General features: G+C 49.8%; 2 protein-coding genes across 3 annotated transcripts in view; one reads left to right on the forward strand and one right to left on the reverse strand.

The window, feature by feature from the left end:
* Pex23 (tectonin beta-propeller repeat-containing peroxin 23) overlaps positions 1-19,967 on the forward strand; it is a 106,187-nt gene that overhangs the window by 56,322 nt on the left and 29,898 nt on the right. The gene's annotated exons all lie outside the window — the stretch shown is intronic.
* On the reverse strand, positions 16,888-19,351 carry LOC144138952 (neprilysin-1-like). The gene has a single exon (XM_077671463.1). The coding sequence runs from the start codon at positions 19,298-19,300 to the stop codon at positions 16,988-16,990; it is 2,313 nt and encodes a 770-aa protein (XP_077527589.1). The 5' UTR covers positions 19,301-19,351; the 3' UTR covers positions 16,888-16,987.

Below are 19,967 nucleotides of genomic sequence, written 5' to 3' on the forward strand. Positions count from 1 at the left end.
GTACGTGACTTTTTATCGGCGCGAACTCGCAGCCGCTCGGGGAGGATCGTGCGCTCGGTCCCTTTCATGCACCGCGCAATGTTTATCCAAAAAGCGCCGTATCGGACGTGGCCCCGCTGGTGCCAGGTCTTATTTTGCGGTGGTGGTAATTCCTGCCGGCGGCATGTTAAAAAGACATTTTATACCGATACAGAACCCGTGCACAAAACGCTTCAATCATGTGACCAGTTCAGCTTGGGGCGGCGCGTGGTGGAGAGCGGCAACGTTGGCAAAACATGCTCCGGCACCACTCTGAGCTTTCTAGCGCTGGAGCGAGCGCCATTTCTTTGACAATCTCAAACATCGGTTGCCTTGGCAACAAGGCACAAACCGGCCCAGAAGTCAGTTACGGTTGCGTGATCCCGGTTCAGCTTGGGGCCCCACTTCGCGACATGTGGGCACTGCAGGCGTACCACTCACTCCCATTGGGAAGTGTGAGATGCGTTTGGCATTACAGGAGGCGATGGTGTCTGTGTTGTGAACGCCTTTGTTTCGCGATGAAATGCGACGTTGTGCTTCTGCGGGTGGATAGTGCTTCCCATGTTCTGGATTATCTTTCTCGAGCGACGTACGACTCAACCTCGCATGGGGTATGTGCAGTGTGCGTGGCTAAAAGCCATCTCGGCTTGCGCGCCAGAGTTAAGTGACTTGCTGTTCGTCCCCGCAAACCACGCGCGAGGTGAGTGCCGAATTTACGACGGGCAGGAGGAGGCAACCGATCGTCTGTCAATCGCGGTTCGGACTTGCAACGCATGTTGTGACGTTGTGTTCGTTCGAAACGCATCTCTGGATTGTTTTAAGTTGAATAAAATATCCGTGAAACCCGGGCATTCGGCTCGGGGCGTTCTCCGCGATTGCACGAAAGAAGTGCCACGGGGCTTCAACGCTTTCTTTATGGAACGTACTCAGGTAAGAGAATATCCATGTCATGTTATGGCCGTGTTGCATTCAATACAAACAGTTAAGCGTTTGTTTATATTTGTTTCGTTTGTCGTAAAATGTCCAAGCACTCCGGCACTCCGCTGGCAGATCAGCCGGCGAGCCGACGATGAGCAGACGACTCATCTCTTTGCCGGAACTGCGTGAAAAAGCCGCCCAATAGCAGGATGTCTAGCTCATGACGAACATATGGGAATCGATGACGTAGACATGTGAAGATGGCGGCATCCAAAAACACGAAGGGAAGGGTGAGAAAAAAGCGACAAACTTTGCAACAAAAGTGTGAGCTTTCCGCTGCGCGTAAAAGAGCAATACTTGGCACAGATGACGTTGACGACCCAATCTAACGATTGCGCTACTTCATTTAGTGTGCTCGAAACGCCTTTCAGGGCTCCTTTAAGGATGGGCAGCATTTTTAACTTTCATTACTGCGGGAAAATTGACCGATTTTTAGGTGTCCAAGAAAACATTTTTTCTGCTAAAAAAATTGGTTGTGTACTAATTACAGGAACACAAAATGCAGATTATTTAACGGCCTTTACAATAACACCAGTTTTTGAAATGTTTTCAGATATCATAGTTGCCAAAAATTGTCAAAATGTCGAAAAAAGTGATAAAGAAGGAGTCGTGTATAACAAACCACCGGTAGTAGAAAAAAATTAGAATATCCTTTTTGTAGGGAAGCATTTCAAAAACACGCCGTAGAAAAAATGTCGACGTGCGCGGAACAGTTTGTAAGATGTAAAAAAAAAAAACGTTAGCACGCACGGTGCTCGTGTCATGCGGTGAAGCACAACCTCCAATTCAAAATGTGCAATTTCGGGTGGTGTCATGGAAGAAATCTAGCGGTTTGACATTATCAGAGGCACCAATTTGCCCCCACATAATGTAAAAACATCTTGTTAATGACTGACTTCCCATTTACAGCCAGCACAATATTTGGGACAAGCACGCGATACGGAAAAACATGCATGAAGTTGAAAACGGAAGTCCGTGGCAGATGCTTGTTGACGTTCACGGTCAGTTATCTCTCAAAACATAAAGTTGAGCATTAGTATCATATTCTGACTCGCAATTTTAGCCTTGCTTGCAGGAATGAGGTGCGATGCGCTAGAATCATACCCCGCTAACTTTGGCCGAGTAGCTATTGCACGATAAAAAAGATCAGCACAACGAGCCTCCTCCATTGTAGCGCCACCTTACATTTTTGAAATGAAACAGTACACAAACTTATCAGAGACTCCATCCGAATAGAAAGTTAATCTAATCAGCAACACTAGACCCCCGGAGATACCCTCTTATGGAAACGAAACTGGAAGGTGAACAGCTGGCAGTGTGTAAGGCCGGTTTGAAGCGCTGTCCTCGGAGGAACAGATATCTGGCGACTGGGTGTGATCTTTTGACTTGCATCTGAAGTTCGTATCCCAGAAATCGGGTTAGGGTGGAGGGAAATCAGGAGCGCCGTGCTTTGTTCGAGGATCAGTCGCGGACGCTTCAGGCGCCATGGCAGGTAGCCTTGAAGTTGGGTAACTGCGTAGTAGTGCTAAATATGAATTTCGCGATGCAGAAACGAAACCGAAACTGTTGTAAACTGCGAATGGTCCTGGGGTAAGTAGAACTACCACAGTACTTAGAACAACGTGCGCAAAGGCAATAAAACTGCCTAAAATCATAAAGTAGCTTTGCAACCAGGCACTGCTTGACATTTTCAGCCGGTTTCTGGGATTATTACTGTCAGAGTGTGAACCTGACGATTGAAAATCATTTGCTGGTTCCCCATTCACGCCCTGATAGGAAAAAACAAGCGCTGGTGCAGAGTAATTACGAGTTGCACACCCTCTTTGTTGGTAGCAGTGATGCGCGATGACCACACCCCTTTTCTACACTCAGGTGATTCAAATGTGTGTCAAAAATCATGTTTTTGTTGCAAAAATGAAAACAAGACTGATTTTGAAAGGCCATTTTCCGATCTAACTCCAAACAGCTTTACTTGTTCGAGTAACGCCTGGAATGCTATGAAAAGGCGCTCCAAAAGTATCGTTCAAATTGGACGATTTTGAATAGGCGCAGTAATGAAAGAGTTAAGCAAATTATGTGCAAAGCAAACTATCTAGTTATCAGGTTTCGTTGCACGGCGCAAGGAATTTTCTTGCTTTTAAGCAAAAAGGGTTGAAGCTGTGAAAGGAGCTGTTCAGCTTCATGGGGGGTAAGGAGTTCATCGGCAACTTGATCGAACTTAACGACACAATCGGACGAGAATGGGGGAGACTCGGTGCGTGGGTAGTGTGAGAGAACAAGTGTGCTGTGTGAGCTCTGGTGTGCCGGTTCTGATAAATCATCATAGCTCCTTAAACACTTTTGTAATTTCATTGACGATCGTTGTACCGACATTGAAGGACTTTCACAGGAGATTGTCGATGAGAAAACACGTGTTTGGGCGTGACAAGACTGGACGCTACTTTTATTGATGGACACACAGGCAAGATGAAACACACGACGGAAGAAAAAGATTTTCTGGTGACCTGGTGGTCAGCTGCACCTCCCGTTGCGGCAGACGCCACTCTGCATCCACTTGTTCTTCGAGTCTCCTTTCTGGAATAAAGAAACAGGGGTGGGGGAAATTTGGTGGTCGACTGAGTTCTGAGTTCCACTCATTCACCTGTATGACATTCTGTTTTGCAGTTGAGCTGTGAAGACGAACACTGCTTTGGTTTTTATGTTGTTTCTCTAAGTCAGCTCCATGAGGGCCTGGGACGTGTGACACAGAGTGGTGCACGCCCTCATCCTTTTTTCATTTACAACAGCAGCAACAACAGCTAAACTAAAATGTGATACTATATAAAGTCAAATCTCGATATAACGAATCACGCGAGACCACTGAAAATCGTTATTTTGAAATATCGTTGTAATGAAAAACTGTTGGTTATAAGTCGGTGCTCAAACATATAGGAATGAAAATGATGTAGGTTCGCAGTAGATGCGTGTGCAGACAGGCAAACTCTCGAAAATGTTGCGCTCGCTTCAAAGCTATTATTTGAAGGAATCATTTTGTTCTTGCCCGTGCAGCACACACGACCGATTAGGAATGCCTATACATATTCCACCTTGCACAATACCTCGTCGGTTACGTCATTGAACCGAGTGCAGAATTTGGTCATGTGCTCTAAAACCTCAATGTTTGACACGATCTCATCTTCTGTGTTCGGTGAACCACAGTCGTCTTCCTTCGCGTCGTCATCGTCGCTAAAGATGATGACTGCTCTCATTTCTTCTTTGCTTTGTGGCTAGCTGCATTCATCTTTAGAGCTCACACAAACTTTGCAGCGAAATCAGCCAGAACAAAAAAATACCTGCCCGCAAGCGTGATTAGCGTGAAGAACGAATGACCGGTCCACGTCACCCAACATAACGAGAGAGAAAAGAGGCAACCGTGGCTAGGCCTGCCGGGCTACTGCACATTAAACCGTAGCTTTGTGGTGGTGCTAGCTGTTGGCACTCGACATGGTGATGATGATAGCTACTGCACTCGGGGAATACACTGAAAAACAGCTTTTCTGTTTCGTGCGGAAGTTGTGACGCTGTTACCTTTAGCTGAATTTAGCCAAATTGTAACGGGGAAAATACCTTATGTGCATTATTCTGAAATATGCACTACTGTATTGAAATTTATAGTTGTGATATATTTTTACTTTGAAAATATAGGGAACCTGGTGGGTATTCTTAAAATATTCCTAAATTTGAAAATTCATTAATGTAGGGTTCATAGTAACAAGATTTGACAGTATATACGAGAGCGAGAGAACGCCACTCACCCAGTACCGGCACGGTTCGTTGTCGCGGTTCTGGCGCAGCCGGTTGTCCGTGGGTTTCAGTCGGCACCACTCGATGCAGTGGTTCACACGGTCCTGCATGGTGTGTGATGACCGGTTAATAACACTTGCCCCTCTAACAAGCCTCGTACCAACCGTCTCACACGCTCAAACAATAAAAAAAAATTGCTGGGTTGACTCCTCTTAGTGACCTCCCCCTGTGAGACACATTCGAGAAACTTGAAGTGTTCACTTTAGGGATGGATGCACCAATTTCTACAGCCACTTAAGACGGCATGGAAACACCAAAATTTAATTAGTGCTTGGCCATCATAGACAAGATGTCACCATTGTTTCGCGAAAAAAGGCCATGTGTGGTGCTTCTTTGCTCTCCTAATGTAATGTAGCATAACATAACCTAATACTATAATGCAATTTAACAAACAGAAATCAATCATTTAAAGTGGCAACCACATGAAGCATTCTGCTTGCGTCTGGCGGCCATCAGTGTCTCAGCGGCGACGTAAAACTACATTCGGAGAGAGAGAGAGAGTATTTGGCTGATTAGGTGTTTTTTTTTGCTACAAGCCAATCTGGCAGATGGTGGTGGGGTAAATTGTACGCTCCAACATTTTTCATGGCGCCACCAGGAGATGCCGACGGCTGCCAGACACGAGCAAAATGCTCCATGTGGTTGCTCCTTAATTAAGGCACCGAAAACAAACTTAGGCCATCAAAACTAGAACTGAAACTAAAGTTGTAAAAAAAAATTAAGTCGGCCTGAGCCAAACTTGAAGCGCCACCCTTGGTACCGCGGAGATAAGGCAGAACTCCTACATCACAGCGACAGACAGGTACTCTAACCACGCTCTCAGCCCTGAGCTGAGGCACTGTTGGACAGCACTTGAGACCTTGCGATTAATTCATCATCATCATCATCACCACCACCACCACCAGCTTATGTACGCCCACTGCAGGGCAAAGGCCTCCCCCATAGATCTCCAACTACCCCGGTCCTGAGCTAACTGTGACCAATTTATCCCCGCAAACTTCTAGATCTCACCTGCCCATCTAACTTTTTGCCGCCCCGTGCCACGCTTGCCTTCTCTAGGGATCCACTCTGTTACCCTGCAGTTGCCCTGTATTGCGATCAATTACTCAGTCCGCAATCGTGCGGAGCACTCACAATGATGCAGTCCATGCGCCGGTTCAGCCCTTTGTTGTCTGCGCGTCCCGAAGGCAGGAAGTCGTCTCCCCCTCCTCTTTCCGAAGTCTTGTCCCCTCTGGAAGGCACGGCCGCCCCCTCTTCCTCCCCCGTGTCGTCCGTGTAGGGGTCCTGGTGGCTGTTCCGCATGTTGTGCCTCCTCGGGCCGCCGCCGCCCTCTCCACGGTCCGGGGTCTTCCGGTTGCCGCCCTGACCACCTTTCTTACTCTGCTTGTAGAGGGAGAAGGGGGCAGGGTTTGGATTCGTGGTGAAACTTCCTTGCAGGCCGCTGTCCCCTCGAAACAATTCAGGGCCATGCAGACAAAGTGTGCGTTCTAATTGACCCCTTAGATGGCTTCTTTGCCTCCTTCGCGGACAGTATGCCATGTTAAGCCATGACTGCTTTGCGGAGACAGCATCAATGTCAGCAACGAGGATGCAGGCTACCTTCCTGTCCAAACTGAAAAGTCACGCCAGCGCCACCTTTTTGTGTATTAATTTCGTGATGGACTAACTTGTTGTTTTATTAAAATATTTTGTATAATTAACGAGTCATGAAGATGCTTTTGTTTACTTCTTAAATCACATAATGTTTATGTTGATAACGCTAATAGTTTATGCGGCTTGCGTTTGTCAACATGTCTGCTACGAGGTTGTCGTCTGCGTTGAGCGGCCTCTGCGCTATTCCACATCTTGTTCGTTTACCTTTAGACGTCTGATTAGACTGCTTCGTAAGTGGTCTACCAAGCTGTCTGTAAAATAGAACGCAGCGAAAATACAGCTTCATTCAATTTGAAATACAGTCGAGCCCATTTATAACAAACACATCGGGAAACTGAAATCAGTTCGTTATATGCGCTTTTTGCTATAGTATCTGGGTGCAAAATCTATGCATACAAATGATAACGGGAAACAAAGATTTGTTCGCTGTAGCTCGCTGTAGCTGCTATTTCGTTGAAACCGGGTTCACTATAAGTGGCTTTTGTTAGCTCACTTTGCTTTGTTCCAGCCACGAAAAATGTTTTTGAACTGAGGAAACGCACATGGAATTTTGAAAAACTTTTTGACATTTTACGCTAGTGTGTAACATGGGAAGGATTGACGTAACGTGAGCAAGCACTAAAAAACATAGTTAAACTACGAGCCCCACTACAATCGCCCGTCTTAGTGATTGATGTTTTATGTCTGCGGCTGCCAATCACACGAACAAGATTCTGTGACGTCATAAGAAATTGCCTGGAAGTGAGCTGGGGAGTTGACACAGCATCATCCGTTCTCCTGTACATCACGGTTATCTGTTTGAAGATTGCGGTAAAATTGATACCACTGTTATCGGAGAAAGCAGCGCTTTTGATGAATGAAAGTTGTATTTTGTTGCCATGGCTAAAGGGACGACCGTCAGCTGAAAAATGTCTTGGACATGTCCTCACAAGTGCAGGATGGAAGTCTGCGTTTCACACTAGTCAAGTATGCACTGTATACAGTGCATTCTATGCACTGTATGCAGCCGTGGCGGTTGCATGGAATGCCAGTACTGCTCCTAAAACAGCTGCTTTTAATTTTTAAGTAAGCTCTGTGAAACTTGCCAGTTGGGCTGCCTTTTCCCACTGATTTCAAATGTGCCATTACTTTTTGTTTCAGTCAATTAGTTCCCAAGATAAGTAGAGATAATTAGCCATTTTTGGTCAAACGCTCGACAAAACAGTGTTGGTCATAAAACTGTAATACAGTCGAGTCCACTTATAACGATACCGTTTATAACAATATATTGGACATAACGATGAACAGCTATGGCCCCATCAACTTTTGTAATCTTTCTTTGGTAGAATAAACCGCTTATTACAATGCTCCAGTGCCACGATATTGGATATAACAATTCAATCCGGTTATATTGTGCACCAAGAGTGCAACAGTGACGACTCTGATGACGCAGTTGCGCAGCCTACTCAGGTAGTGTCTTCGTAGGAGGCCCAAAGCGTGACACAGTACTTCGGGTACTTTGTTTCTGCCAAGGACATTTACCACAGCTAAGTGAAGCACCTATAGATGCTCTTGGAAAAGATTTGCGCTAGCTTCACATGCGGCAAACAAAGGAGACCGATTGTGGCTTCTTTTCCGCAAATAAGTAGTAGTGCGACCTTGCTGGCTTGCGAATAAAATGTTTTGAGCTCTGTTCCGTCTTGTTATTTCGCAACCCACTTATAACAATTATCGGTTATAATGATGGGATTTTCTTGGCACTTGGATATTGTTATGAGTGGACTAGACTGTAGTTATGTTTTCCAATATTGTGAACCCTGGTGAGTGCAAAAAGGGAATCGGTCTTTTGATGCACCGCTTGGAACTAATTTTACAGCTCATTAAACTTTCGTGGAACCAGTGACAAGGAACCATTTTGAATGCCCATTTCAAACGCCAAAGTTTAATGAGCTGTAAAATTAGTTCCAAGTGATGAATAAAACAACCACTTCATATATTGCATTCGCCACGGTTCATAGTATTAGAAAATATGAAGACTAGTGTTATGGCTAATTATCTCTAGTTATCTTGGGAACTAATTGACTGACACAAAAAGTAATGGTGTATTTGAACTCAGTGGGGGAAAAGCAGCAAGTCTTACAAGTTTTACAGAGGTTATTTACAAATTAAAGGAAATTATTTTAAGACCCATGTTCCCCACTAAATTAGCATTCTTTATAGTTGTTCTCAGTACTTCAAACCGAGAAGTTAGAATTGATGTAAGCTTGCATGCGATTGTCAGACAAAAAAAAAAAAAAAGAAAACGGTTCCAACATTGCATTCTCCACAACTAGTATATATTCATGCTTTGCTAATAATTTTCGTTAAGCAGTTTATTTTCTGTTGTTCTCAAGAACAATCAAGAAATATTTTTAATTGTTAGAAACTTGTTACTTTACATCAAAACTAAATGGATATTTGAAATCAGCTAAAAACTGAATAACCTATGAAGCTCTATCGAAATTGGTTGGAAAGCAAAAAACATGTTCCTAAGAGCAGTCTGGACTGTGCTGTGCGGTATTCTATGAGCTCTAACATTGGTTAAGGATGGTTCGGGGCCGCTTTAAATGCGATATAGTATTTCTGGGCAGACGGAGGCGAAAAGCAAAAACGCCCGTGTGTACGAGATTTCGGCGCACGTTAAAGATCCCCAGGTGGTCAAAATTAATCCGGAGCCCTCCACTACTGCGCGCCTCATCGCCTGCGTTGCGTCGGCGCGTTAAACCCTACAATCAATCAGTCAGAATTTCTGGGCATGGTTTGGTGAATTTTAAAGTGGTGCTGAAGTGAAATGTAAACACTAACTATAGGACCAGATGAAAGTCCATACTGTGTATATCACGTTTTGATTTTTTTTGGGAGGAAAAGCGGGGGGGGGGGGGGGGGGGTGCTTATCGTTATTTAATAGTTTTTTTTTTTAATTTCTGTTTCCCTCGTGCCATCTTCCCCAACAATTTTATGACATCAGTTATGATGTCCGCGGGGCTAAATTTACCAGGTGGCTGATACGTTTACCCTCCTGAACCTGTGCGCAGTCAAAATGTCGATGCTAACATGAAGTGTGTGAAAAATCTAAATTTTGAAGGCTGAGATGGCATGAAAATGCATTTAAAACTAGCGTGATGTCATGAAGGCAGACGGGTACGGTATACGAGAGGATAGACATGTGTCGTCCAGGGAGCGAATTAACGGAGAATGCAGGTCTGCTTTGCTATTAAAAATGTGCGTAGCATTTCGGCTGACGTACGTACCCGCAAATTTTCCCGGCATTTATTTTGCGGGCTACCATGGTTGCCAGACCAGGAATGCCCTCACCGCTAAAGGAGCGGCTGCAGGTGGTCGCCAGCTTATGTGACACCTTCGCCTAATGAACAAAAGCTTTTCCCTATCATGGAGTTCCCTATGGCTTTTCCTTTCTTTCTTTTTTCTCTCTTCGTTCGCTTCATCCTTCCTCCCGCCATCCCTCCCTCTCCCTTTATTTCTGACGTCCTGCCTGTCGCCGCCGATTCCTACTCCGCCCGACTCGCTGCGCGGAGGCACTGTAGCGGAGGCCTGCGTGCGCGCGGCATTCGCTGTGTTTATTGTTTTTGCTTGTCTGTTTTAATCACATTCGCGGGTACGAAAGAGGCATGCGCGCCGGTTCCAGCAGTAGCAGTGTTGATTAGCTCGCATCATACATTCGCTGACAGTACTACAAACGTATTGGGGCCCGTAAAGGCCGCGGATCGGTCAGTCCGCCCTGGTTAGAAACCCCTACGCGCCGCGGCTCGGGCCCGGGTTCGTTCTTTTTTTTCGCTTTGTCTCCAGGGGAGGTCGCGTGCTCTAGATGGTCATAAATGCGCATTTTTAATGGCCCTGTCTCAATATCGGCGCCTATGTGAACACTATTTTGTCTCAAGTTTCTCTTTCGAAGCAAGACCTCGGCTATGATCCACCGTAGTTGAGGTCTGCGGATTAATTCTGATCTCTGAGTGATCTTTGACGCGCGCCAAAATCTCAACACGCGGGAGTTTTCGCTTTCAGTACAGCGTAGAGCTAATGCATGCATTAGCCCTAGCGCCACCGCGGCGCGCGTTAATTGCCCAAGCGCCAAGAAGTCGCTTACTTACATAAACACACGCGGCAAAATAATTATGTGCCGATACAAAAGAGGAGTCTGAAAAACTAAGAAGCATATCAGGACATTATAGCCAATTTTGGTAAATAATACTCGGACCCATTATAGCCCTCCCCACTAAAATGGGCATGTGGTGCTGGCTGCCACAGGGGCTAGCCTGGGATATCCTGTTGCAGCCAGTGCCACACACAATTTGTTTTATCCGGGGTTTTTGACACTGGAGTTATATCTGCTGTTTCGTGAACCATATGATGCCATCAAATTGAGAGCCGAGCCTATTTACGGCTATCATGGAGGAAAGAAAGCTTCGAAGAGGCCGCGCTAGCCACCGGCGCATTTGAGAAGTGTGGAAGAAGTGACGTTTTTCAGCGGCCATTGTAGGCCGAAGGCAACTGCACCCTAGCAACGGCTAGAGTGAACTAGAGCGGTGGTGGAGGCCGGCCCACCGAGGGCCTGTGTCACTGCACGGCCCAGCCCAGTAGCCAATGGTCGGCGGGAAAAAGCGGAGCAGCTGACAGTGGAGCGAGGGAAAGCGAAGGAGTAGGCGCTTGCGCGCAAAATACAAGCAAAAAAAGGCAGCCTGCAGAAATGGCGCTTCCGGCTGCAGTAGAAGTGATGTCAGGGCCTCTCCTTTTCCTCCATGACAAAGGAAAATAGGCCTCTCCTTTTCCTCCATGGCTACAAAGGAAGATAGATTGCAGCAAACAAAACATGTAGAGCCGGCCAGTCGGCAGCGGCAGCCAGGGGTGCTGCTTACCGTGAAAGTTCCTCAAAAAGTTTTCGTTGCAAAATGGACCTACCAGCCCCGGACAGGCTGGTAAGGGGGTTGTGTAGCTGGTTTTTGTCACAGTAGAAAGTAATCGTTTTGCGAAACGTGGGGTATACTCGACAAACAGGGTCATGTAATACAATGTCCCTTATGCCAATCGACCAGTGTCGTATAAGAACTCCAAAGCAGCGGAGTGCTGGGCAGATAAAAAAAGCATAGTGAGCCCTGTACCAGCAGCAGTGTGCATCGGTATACTTCTATGCTTACGTGTATTTTCGCAACTTTCGTTGTTTACCGCACCATTGTTACTGGTGTAAAATGAATATGCATTACATTTAGGCGCAAAAAAACTGGTTCGGCAAGCTTACAAGCTGTGCCTAATTTGCGTTTGCTGATGCCGGCCTCAGCCAATCGCACAGCTCGGCACATATGACATCATAGCTTGTGTTGCGGGAAATGAGCTAGTGGGTCGCATGGCCATTCCCTTTTTTCCTCATTATATAGCTTATTTGAGCAAAGTTTGTGTTAAAAGTGGTGTCAGTATGATTACAACTAGGCAACCTTTCGAATGAAACAATCCTGTATTTTGTTTTCGTGGCTCCTCTAAAGACGTGAACAAGAACCGCACGTGTCTGGCGAGAAACTTCTGTCAGGCCACGGGACATTGGACGGACATTGTGATTGCATCATTGCTAAGCTTACGAATAGGTAGAATGAAATGTTACAACCACCTGCAAATATTAATTGTCGGTTTTGACATAAAACGCGGGATTTTTGCTACATCTCTTGGGGTCCGCGTTCTTGCTGCGTCAGGTTTAGCTAGCGTGCTTCAGTCAGCAGCCATTGCCGCGGTCCATACCCCCGGTTTGTCGTCGTCGTCGTCGGGGTAGAGCGTGTCGCTGTCCTCCGGCTCGGCCCCTTCGTCGTCCGCGTACTGTCCCTCGTCGTCGACCTGGTCGTAGTCCGTTCCCCTGCCCGGACTGGGGCGTGCGGGGGCCCCCGCTGCCTGGCGCGGTGCGTCCTGCACGATTCCCGGCTGCTGCCGCATGCGCGCGGGGGGCTGCTGCTCCTGCTGCTGCTGCTGGCGCCGGAACCGCATGTAGCGCAGGAACCGCGCCCTCTGCGCGGCCCTGATGTCGCCCCTGATGTCGTCTTCCCCGTGCGGCTCGACGTAGGCGAAGCCATCGCGCGACGACTGCGGAATCGCCACCGGCGGGCGCCGCTTGGCGAGTACCACTGCGTAAGGGGCACGGCGGAAGACGGGAGTAGCGAATGTTTTGTGCTGGCACTCATTCAGGCGGGCGGATGTAGTAGGGGCAAAAAATGATGCCCTGGCTCCCATAGACCATTGACATTAGGTGAGAATCGATAGGTTAAGATTGTACTTGCAATTGAACCGATTGAGAATCAGTTGGTTCCGATATTGGACCTTGAATCGGACCAATGGGACACTGACATACCCCAGAGAAAATTGGTTCGAAATGGACCTTCAATTGGACCAATCGGCAGTCCGTTAGAAATGACCTTGAACTGGACCAATCACATACCGCTATAGGACATCCAATGGCGAGTCTGCAGTTGGTTCCAAAGGAACCTTGAATCCGACCAACTGGAGGCTTGACCCGTTGATTGCTCCAATGCTATATCTCATCAGGACACCCAATTGCACTTGTTGGCCCAAATATTGTGTTGCAGTCGGATTTAAACACGCACACACCAGCGTGAAAGCCGCCGGCGTACGGGAGGCTAGGGGAGCTCTCGAACCCGAAGTGGCGGGAGCAGACGACGTACCCGTGATCCTTTGCGCTTCTTAGCGCCGACGCCAACCTCTTCCCACCCACTCCTGCGCCTCGGCTGATGCACGGCCGCTGGATGAAATTGCGTGCGCCCCCCCCCCCCCCCCTTCACACACACAGCTCCCTAACACCAGAGTATGCCCGCATGTGGCGCATCATCCAAGCGCACGCGTTCCCTCACCGCACGATCCTACAGCACTCCCACCCCCACCTGTTTCCCTCAACTCGCTGCCCGCACTGTGGTGCACTGGACACGCACTTCCATTCCCTCTGCCAGTGCCCCAAGAGCCCCTACCCACCCCTCTCCATCCCCCAGGCCTGGGAGCAGGCCATGCGGAGCTCCGAGGTTTCGGACCAGGTGCTCGTCACCTCCCGAGGCCTCCAGGTCGCTGCGGCCCTGTGGGCAGCCGCCACCGCCCCATAAGGGGGAGCTCTTTCAATAAATGTTTTTTCTATCTCTCATCCAGCGGCCGTGGCTGATCTGAGCAGGGGTGGGGGTCTCTTTTTTTCTCCTCGCGGGCGCGTTTTGTTCGCGGACATATTCCAGCTAGGGTACTCCTCCGCGAACGCATGCCGGGGTTGCATATAGGGGCTAGGGGGTAGACAGCTTCGCTCTATTGGCCGCCATCACTCACCGCCAACGCAGAGCAGAAGGCACACTTTGAGGAGCATGTCGTGCCCTTGAAACGTCCCTTTACGACAGTCGGGACGTCGTCGAAAGCGGTCCGATGTTCGGCGCTCGTCCCGTGCGTGGCGCTCGCGATCTGCTCTGCTTCTTCTTCCTTCGTGGTGATGATGATGGGGCTGGTAGAGGCGAGGACGTTTTCCCACACAAATCCAGACTGGCTCGCATGTTCCCAGAGAGCTACAACGAAGAATGCCACGAATGCAAATTACGAGCAGACTTATTCCACACAGTCTGGAACTGCCCTATAATTTGGCAACAGAACACCTACCAAACCTCTAGAGAGTCCTGGGATTTAGCCCTGTCCAGCTCGGACCTTTCGACACAGCGTGAGCTGCTAGAGAGCCAAGCTGGGAGCCTTTGCTACTGGAGTCCTGGAAATAGGACTTCACCCATAACTCTTTCCACATTCCCTTCTCCCTATTTTCAAACAAAGTTTACTCTCTCTCTCTCTCTCATGGAAGTGCTCGAAGAACGGCGCGCGGTATTCTGTTCCTAGACGGATCATCACTTAATCATATTTTGATGTCACGTACGGCAAATTAGTATTTTAAAGTCCTTCGAACTTGAAAGTCGTACTTTAAAATCCTATCAGTGAATTAGCCCTGGCCAATTTCCCCTTTGTGAGCACGTTCCGAAAACATTGAGCGCATCATCACTATCACCATTAGATGGCCCTCCAGTGGCCCTCTGTCCTACTCCGTCTCTCGTGGCGCGAGCAAGGTTCCGTACATACCAGCGGCTAGAAAGAGCCCAGGAAGGTCCTGTCACCTGCTTGGAGACGATGCCCATTCAGCTCGTATACTTGGGATTCATGGTTTCCTTAATTCCGCCAGGTTGAGGTCACATCAACCAACATCAAATGTAGACTACCCCGGCGTGACGTTTATTTGCATTCACCCCCTCCGGTCTTTGTGCTGCTGGCATTGGATCAGCTAGTTCATCTTTTTTATTCTTGTATTGCATGGCTTCTTTAAAGGAGCCATGAAGACAAAATACAAGTTGGGTTTATTAGAAAGACGGCTTAGTCCCGATCACAATGACACCAATATCATCGCAATCTTCGAACAAATAACGGAGATATTAAAGAAAATGTGTGAAGCAGTCCTGACCCCCTAGCCAATTTCCCGCAACTTTTCTGTGACGTCACGGTACCTTGTTTGTGCGATTGGCGGCCGCCTAACTGACCTGTCGCGACGAGACATGACTGGACGTCTGTAATGGGGCCTCTAGTTCCATTTGACCGCACCACTTGAATGCTAACGTGCAGTTAACGCACTGAAAATTGTTTTATTGTTGGTCCGTATGACGTCATTCTTGCTCATAACACGTCACTGTGGCGCAAAATTTGAAAGTTTTTAAATACTTCTTGCTTTTTTTTTTCTTTAAAAAACATCTTTTGTGGCTGTGATGGAGCTGAGTGAGATACTGAATCCTAGTTCTTTCAAATTAAATGGTTGTATTTTCTCTTCATGGCTCCTTTAACAGCAAAGCTGCCTAGCAGTTCGCAATTTTTCGTGTCCGCAGTTAAAAATACTAAAAAATTGCCGAGCGCGGGCCTCGCAGCGACCGCCCGGCAGTTAAAAAAACACGAAAATGCCTAGCACTCGTGTGTGCGTGCCTCACGACATCCTCACGACGACCGCCAAGCGTCCCCTGCGCATGTTCGTCAAGCCAGGCATGCCCACTTGGGTAGGTTGGCCAAGATTGCGGCTATTGCACAGCCGTTAAAAAAAAAACCAAGAACATGCCGAGCGCTCGTGTGTGCGTGCCTCGCGGCGACGGCCCAGCGTCCCCGGTGCACGTTTGTCAAGTCAAGCATGCCCACTTAGGGAGATTGGCCAAAAAAAAAAAAAAAAACAACTCCAGCGTTCGCCATAAGCGTGGCAACACTTGCTCGGAACAAGAAGACACGTCGTAGCGCATTGATGTCCAATGGTTATCACTTTCAAAAAAATGGCACCATCTTCCCGTAGGGGAACCCTGAGTAGTATGCGAAGCAGCCATGGGGTCGACTCAAGTTCCCATTAGTTTTCAGTTCTACCGCGGCGTTGCGGGAGGAGAATGAGGGGGGCGGAGCGCGCGCGCGTCATTTATACCGCGGAGCTACAGTGGCGCCCCTAGCGCAGTATGCAGCGGGTGCCGTCGCGTCTCTAACCCTAAGCTGCTTCGCATTATCGCGCGTGGAGCCGCAGGTGTTGCCATTCGTTGCGCAATCCCGGAGAGGAGAGGAGGAATGCCTCGCATACTACTCAGGGTTCCCCTACGGGAAGATGACGACGGTGGTTGAACGCGAAGCTATCTCGCGATTGATTCTTTGGTTGGCCAATCTCTAGGGGCATCCTACCACAATCATCATCAGCGGTTCCTGGCCAGGCATGCGCAGTGGGTGTGCGGACGTCGGACAACAACGACAAGGGAGGGAGGGACACAGCCCCGAGCATGAGATGCTCCACATTTAAAAAATAAAAGCAGCTAACATTTATAGCAACCATGATGGAGTCATGGTCGTTGCGGCAGCGAAGCAGCAAGAAATCGGCTGCAATCGTGAACTTTAAACCTTCTTGTTGGTCGTAAAGTGTGCGTAGAGCCTCGCTGCATTCAAGTCTTGCGTGTTAATGTGATCCCCGCTGGAGATAATAGCTTTAGCTGGATTATTGAACCAGAAATTTCTTGTAGCTAGAAATAGGCAGAATGTATGGCTAGAAATTCAGTTTATAGTTTATTTCTAGCTGGATTGGGATTTTGTTCCGGCTGGCAGCTATTACTTCGAACCAGAATTTGTCAGTCCAGCTGGAATAAAAAAAACCTGCCATCCAGAAATAATCGTCTCTAGCTAGACTGATAATTTTTCTAGTTAGAAGCCGTCAATTCAAGCTAGAATCTATAAATCTAGCCAGAAATGAAGGTGGAGATCATGATTCCTCGCTAGAAATTCACTTTCCATTTTCACGGGGGAGTGTTTTTTCTTCTTCACAATTCGAGGTTTTCTGTTCGCGTTGGACAACTTACGGCCGGACTAAACAGCTCCGCTGTGAAAACGTACGGTTACGGTCAACTCTTTGTCATTGCCTTCTGCCATGGTTTATTCAGTGAATTAGCTGTGCGCACTAATGTAGCGGGGAGTCGTCCGCCGAGTCCACTCGGATCTGCTCCAGGGCCAAGTCCCAGAAGGAGCACTTGTCCGCAACGTTCATGGGCTCCCCGCCCTTATTGCACTGGAACGCATCGGCGAACTCCTTCAGGTTCTTCAGCGGGACGTTGCAGCGCTCTTCGTCCGTTGGGTACGGTGCGGCCGCTTCCGCCGACTGTTCCCGGGAGCAGAACTTGAAGCAGTAGTTCAGGTAGAAGAGTTGCTCCCCCGAGAACTCCAGGAACGTCGGCCGCCGTAGCGTTTCGCGTTCACGGAGGGACGAACGAAGCCTGTAGGCTCCCAGGACGGCCGGCAGCGAGGCGAAGTCGGCGACCGTTTCCGTCGCGTTGAATCCGTAGGCTCGCCGGAGGCACTCTAGCTTCTCCACGTACCTCTCGAGGGCCTCGGGAGACCACCAGTCTTGGCGCTTGCCCAGGCCGTCCCTGATCCTGCCCTGAGAGTCGAACGCGTGCATCGTTTCATGGCCCACGACTGCCCCCAGGCCGGCGTAGTTGAAGGCCATCGACGCCTTCTCGTCCACGTACGGTATCCTCATGAGGGCAGCCGGGAGGAACATGGCGTTCAGCGCGTAATCGTAGAACGCGTTGACCGAGAGGGGCGAAAAACTGATGTGGCTTACCCGCGCCACGGCGACGTCGCTCTTCGAGGACAGCGTGGACATGGCGAGTCGCGCCGAGGACCTGTCGGCGTCCAGCGATGCGGCGAGGTAGCTGTGGCCACGCGCTGAGAAGTTCGCGTAGTGTTCGTCGAGCGCCCGCTCGTCCGCGAGGAAGCCGGGTTTCACGAAGACCTGACCCATGAGGCCGATCTTCACGACGGCCGCGGCGCTCGTCACGTTGTCCATCCACGGCACGTTGGCCAGGAAGGCGGTGAACTCTCGCGTCACGTCGTCGGTAAGCGTCTTGGCGGTCGCCCGTGTGCCCTTGGTGGGCATCTTGCTGAGATAGGGATAGCTGGCTGCCAGTGGCATAGCTTTTGCGACTCGGGCGAAGCAGGCGGTGTCGTACGACGCCTTGTCCTTGTACAGAAAAGTGGCCGCCCTGTGGTGTGCTCGCGGAGCCAGCTGGCGGAGCATAGTCCAGCCGAGGAACACGGGCGCTGACAGTGGCCTCGCTGAGTCGTTCAGGATTCGGCCCACCAGCTGCATAGTGGCGTTGTCGATCCTCACATGGTGATTGACCTCGACCCGGAAGTACGGCTCCGTCTGCTTATTGACGGCGTCGACCCATTCCTGGCCTTTGACGCACGGAACGAACGTCGGCAGCTGGTCGTACGTCATAGCGTCTGGGGGCGAGCTTTCCGTCGCGACCAGAGGGAGTGCAATAAGCGAGTCGGCCTGGGTGATGGCGATCAACAGCTCGTCTGCCTGGGAAGACCGGAAGCCCTCGAGCGCCTGGAGTTGGCTGAGGAAGAAGTCTTCCAGCTTGCCCGAGGCCTGTAGTAGTTGTGCCTGCAGAAGCCAGCCGTGCAGCTCGACATTCGGGCCTATGGCGATTGTAGGCCGCGCGTCTTCGTCCAGGTCGGCGAAGACGTCCACGACAAACATTGTGTGGATCCTCCAGGTTAACGATAGCTCGATCATCGTGCCGATCACGCTGGCGGCCGCCTGTGGCCTCACTTTGGGAAACCCGGTGTAGTTCTTTATGAATTCGGTGAGCTCCCCCAAAGCGGACCGCTTTTCTGCGACGACCTCCTTGCAGAACTCGAATAAGGATGCCGCCTTAAGCACGGCCGACTCCGTAGCCGTGGTCTGCCAGGGTGACCCCGAACGGCTCATGTCCCGCAAGAGAGGGTCTTCTGGCCGACGGCCGTCCGTGCGTCGTGACATGCGGACGCGGCGCCTCTCGCCGGACTCCACCGAAGTCCTAAGCGACGATGACCTTGCTGGAATAGTCTTGGCCGCCTCTTCGAGCGCAGCCATGGCGTCGAGCATCGCCTCGAAGCCCACCGCGTCGGCGATGCTCAGGTGGTCCCGGCCGTGGCCGCTCTGCGCCCAGCCGCTGCAGACGAAGCGGTAGAAGTTGTCGCATGGCGAGATGGACCGATTGATGGACTCCTCGAGCAGGCGGGTGTAGTTTATGGGTTGTCTGCGGCCGGTCCGGTCGGCGGGAGCGTAGAAGACGAGGTACCAGAGCGCCGCCGCGGCGATCGCCACGAGGCAGACGAACCCGAAGCACCACATGCACAGCTCGGCAAAGTCGGCGGTGTCGAACTCCAGCTCGGTCTCGTCTCCCGAGGTCTCCTCTTCTCCGACGGAGGCGTCCGCCATTGTCGACCTGTCTTGTCGGGATGGGATGACTGCTAAGCTTCAACTATTGAGCCTTTGCCGAACTCGTGCTCGCTTACCGTGGCGTGCGTGGCTGAGGTGTTACTTATCGGCTAGCTCAAGGAGTGGCAAGAGGGCTCGTGTCACTTTGTCAGGAGGGTTTCGGGCGGGTTGGCGTCCGTGTGGGGGCGACAGATGTGCTGCAGGCGAAGTTGCGGCTGGTGGTTTTCAGCGTCGTCTTGACTCTTCGCCTTCGCCAGTGGCGGTGCACCCTGAACGGGTCGGGTTGATGTTCGCGAGTGGGCAGCAGCCGCGGTGGTTCCGAAGCAGGCGATGCGGCGGTAGAGGCGCGAGCGATGTCGAGAACGTGGACCACGTGACGTTTCTGCGCCTGTTGTCTTCTTTTTCTTTCTCTTGGGACGAACGCAGTGCATCGCCGTGGGAACGTGTATACGCTATGTGGGGACGTTGCGTTTCTAAGTCACTGCAGGCGGTGAACATCCGGTGTGTTGTTGGGCAGAACTTTACTTAAACGTTGTGATAGGCGCCTATGCGCACCTTAACAGGCCTAAAAGGTACTAAACCACCTTCATTTACGAAAAAAATGCGTAGAAACGACGTAATGGAAAATTTATTCAGCAAAAAAATTGGCTTCAATCCACGCTGTGAA

The sequence above is a fragment of the Haemaphysalis longicornis genome, unplaced genomic scaffold, assembly GCF_048455015.1.
Source record: "Haemaphysalis longicornis isolate Haplotype H1 unplaced genomic scaffold, Haemaphysalis longicornis Haplotype H1 scaffold_5, whole genome shotgun sequence".
In the NCBI taxonomy this organism is placed as follows: Eukaryota; Metazoa; Arthropoda; class Arachnida; order Ixodida; family Ixodidae; genus Haemaphysalis; species Haemaphysalis longicornis.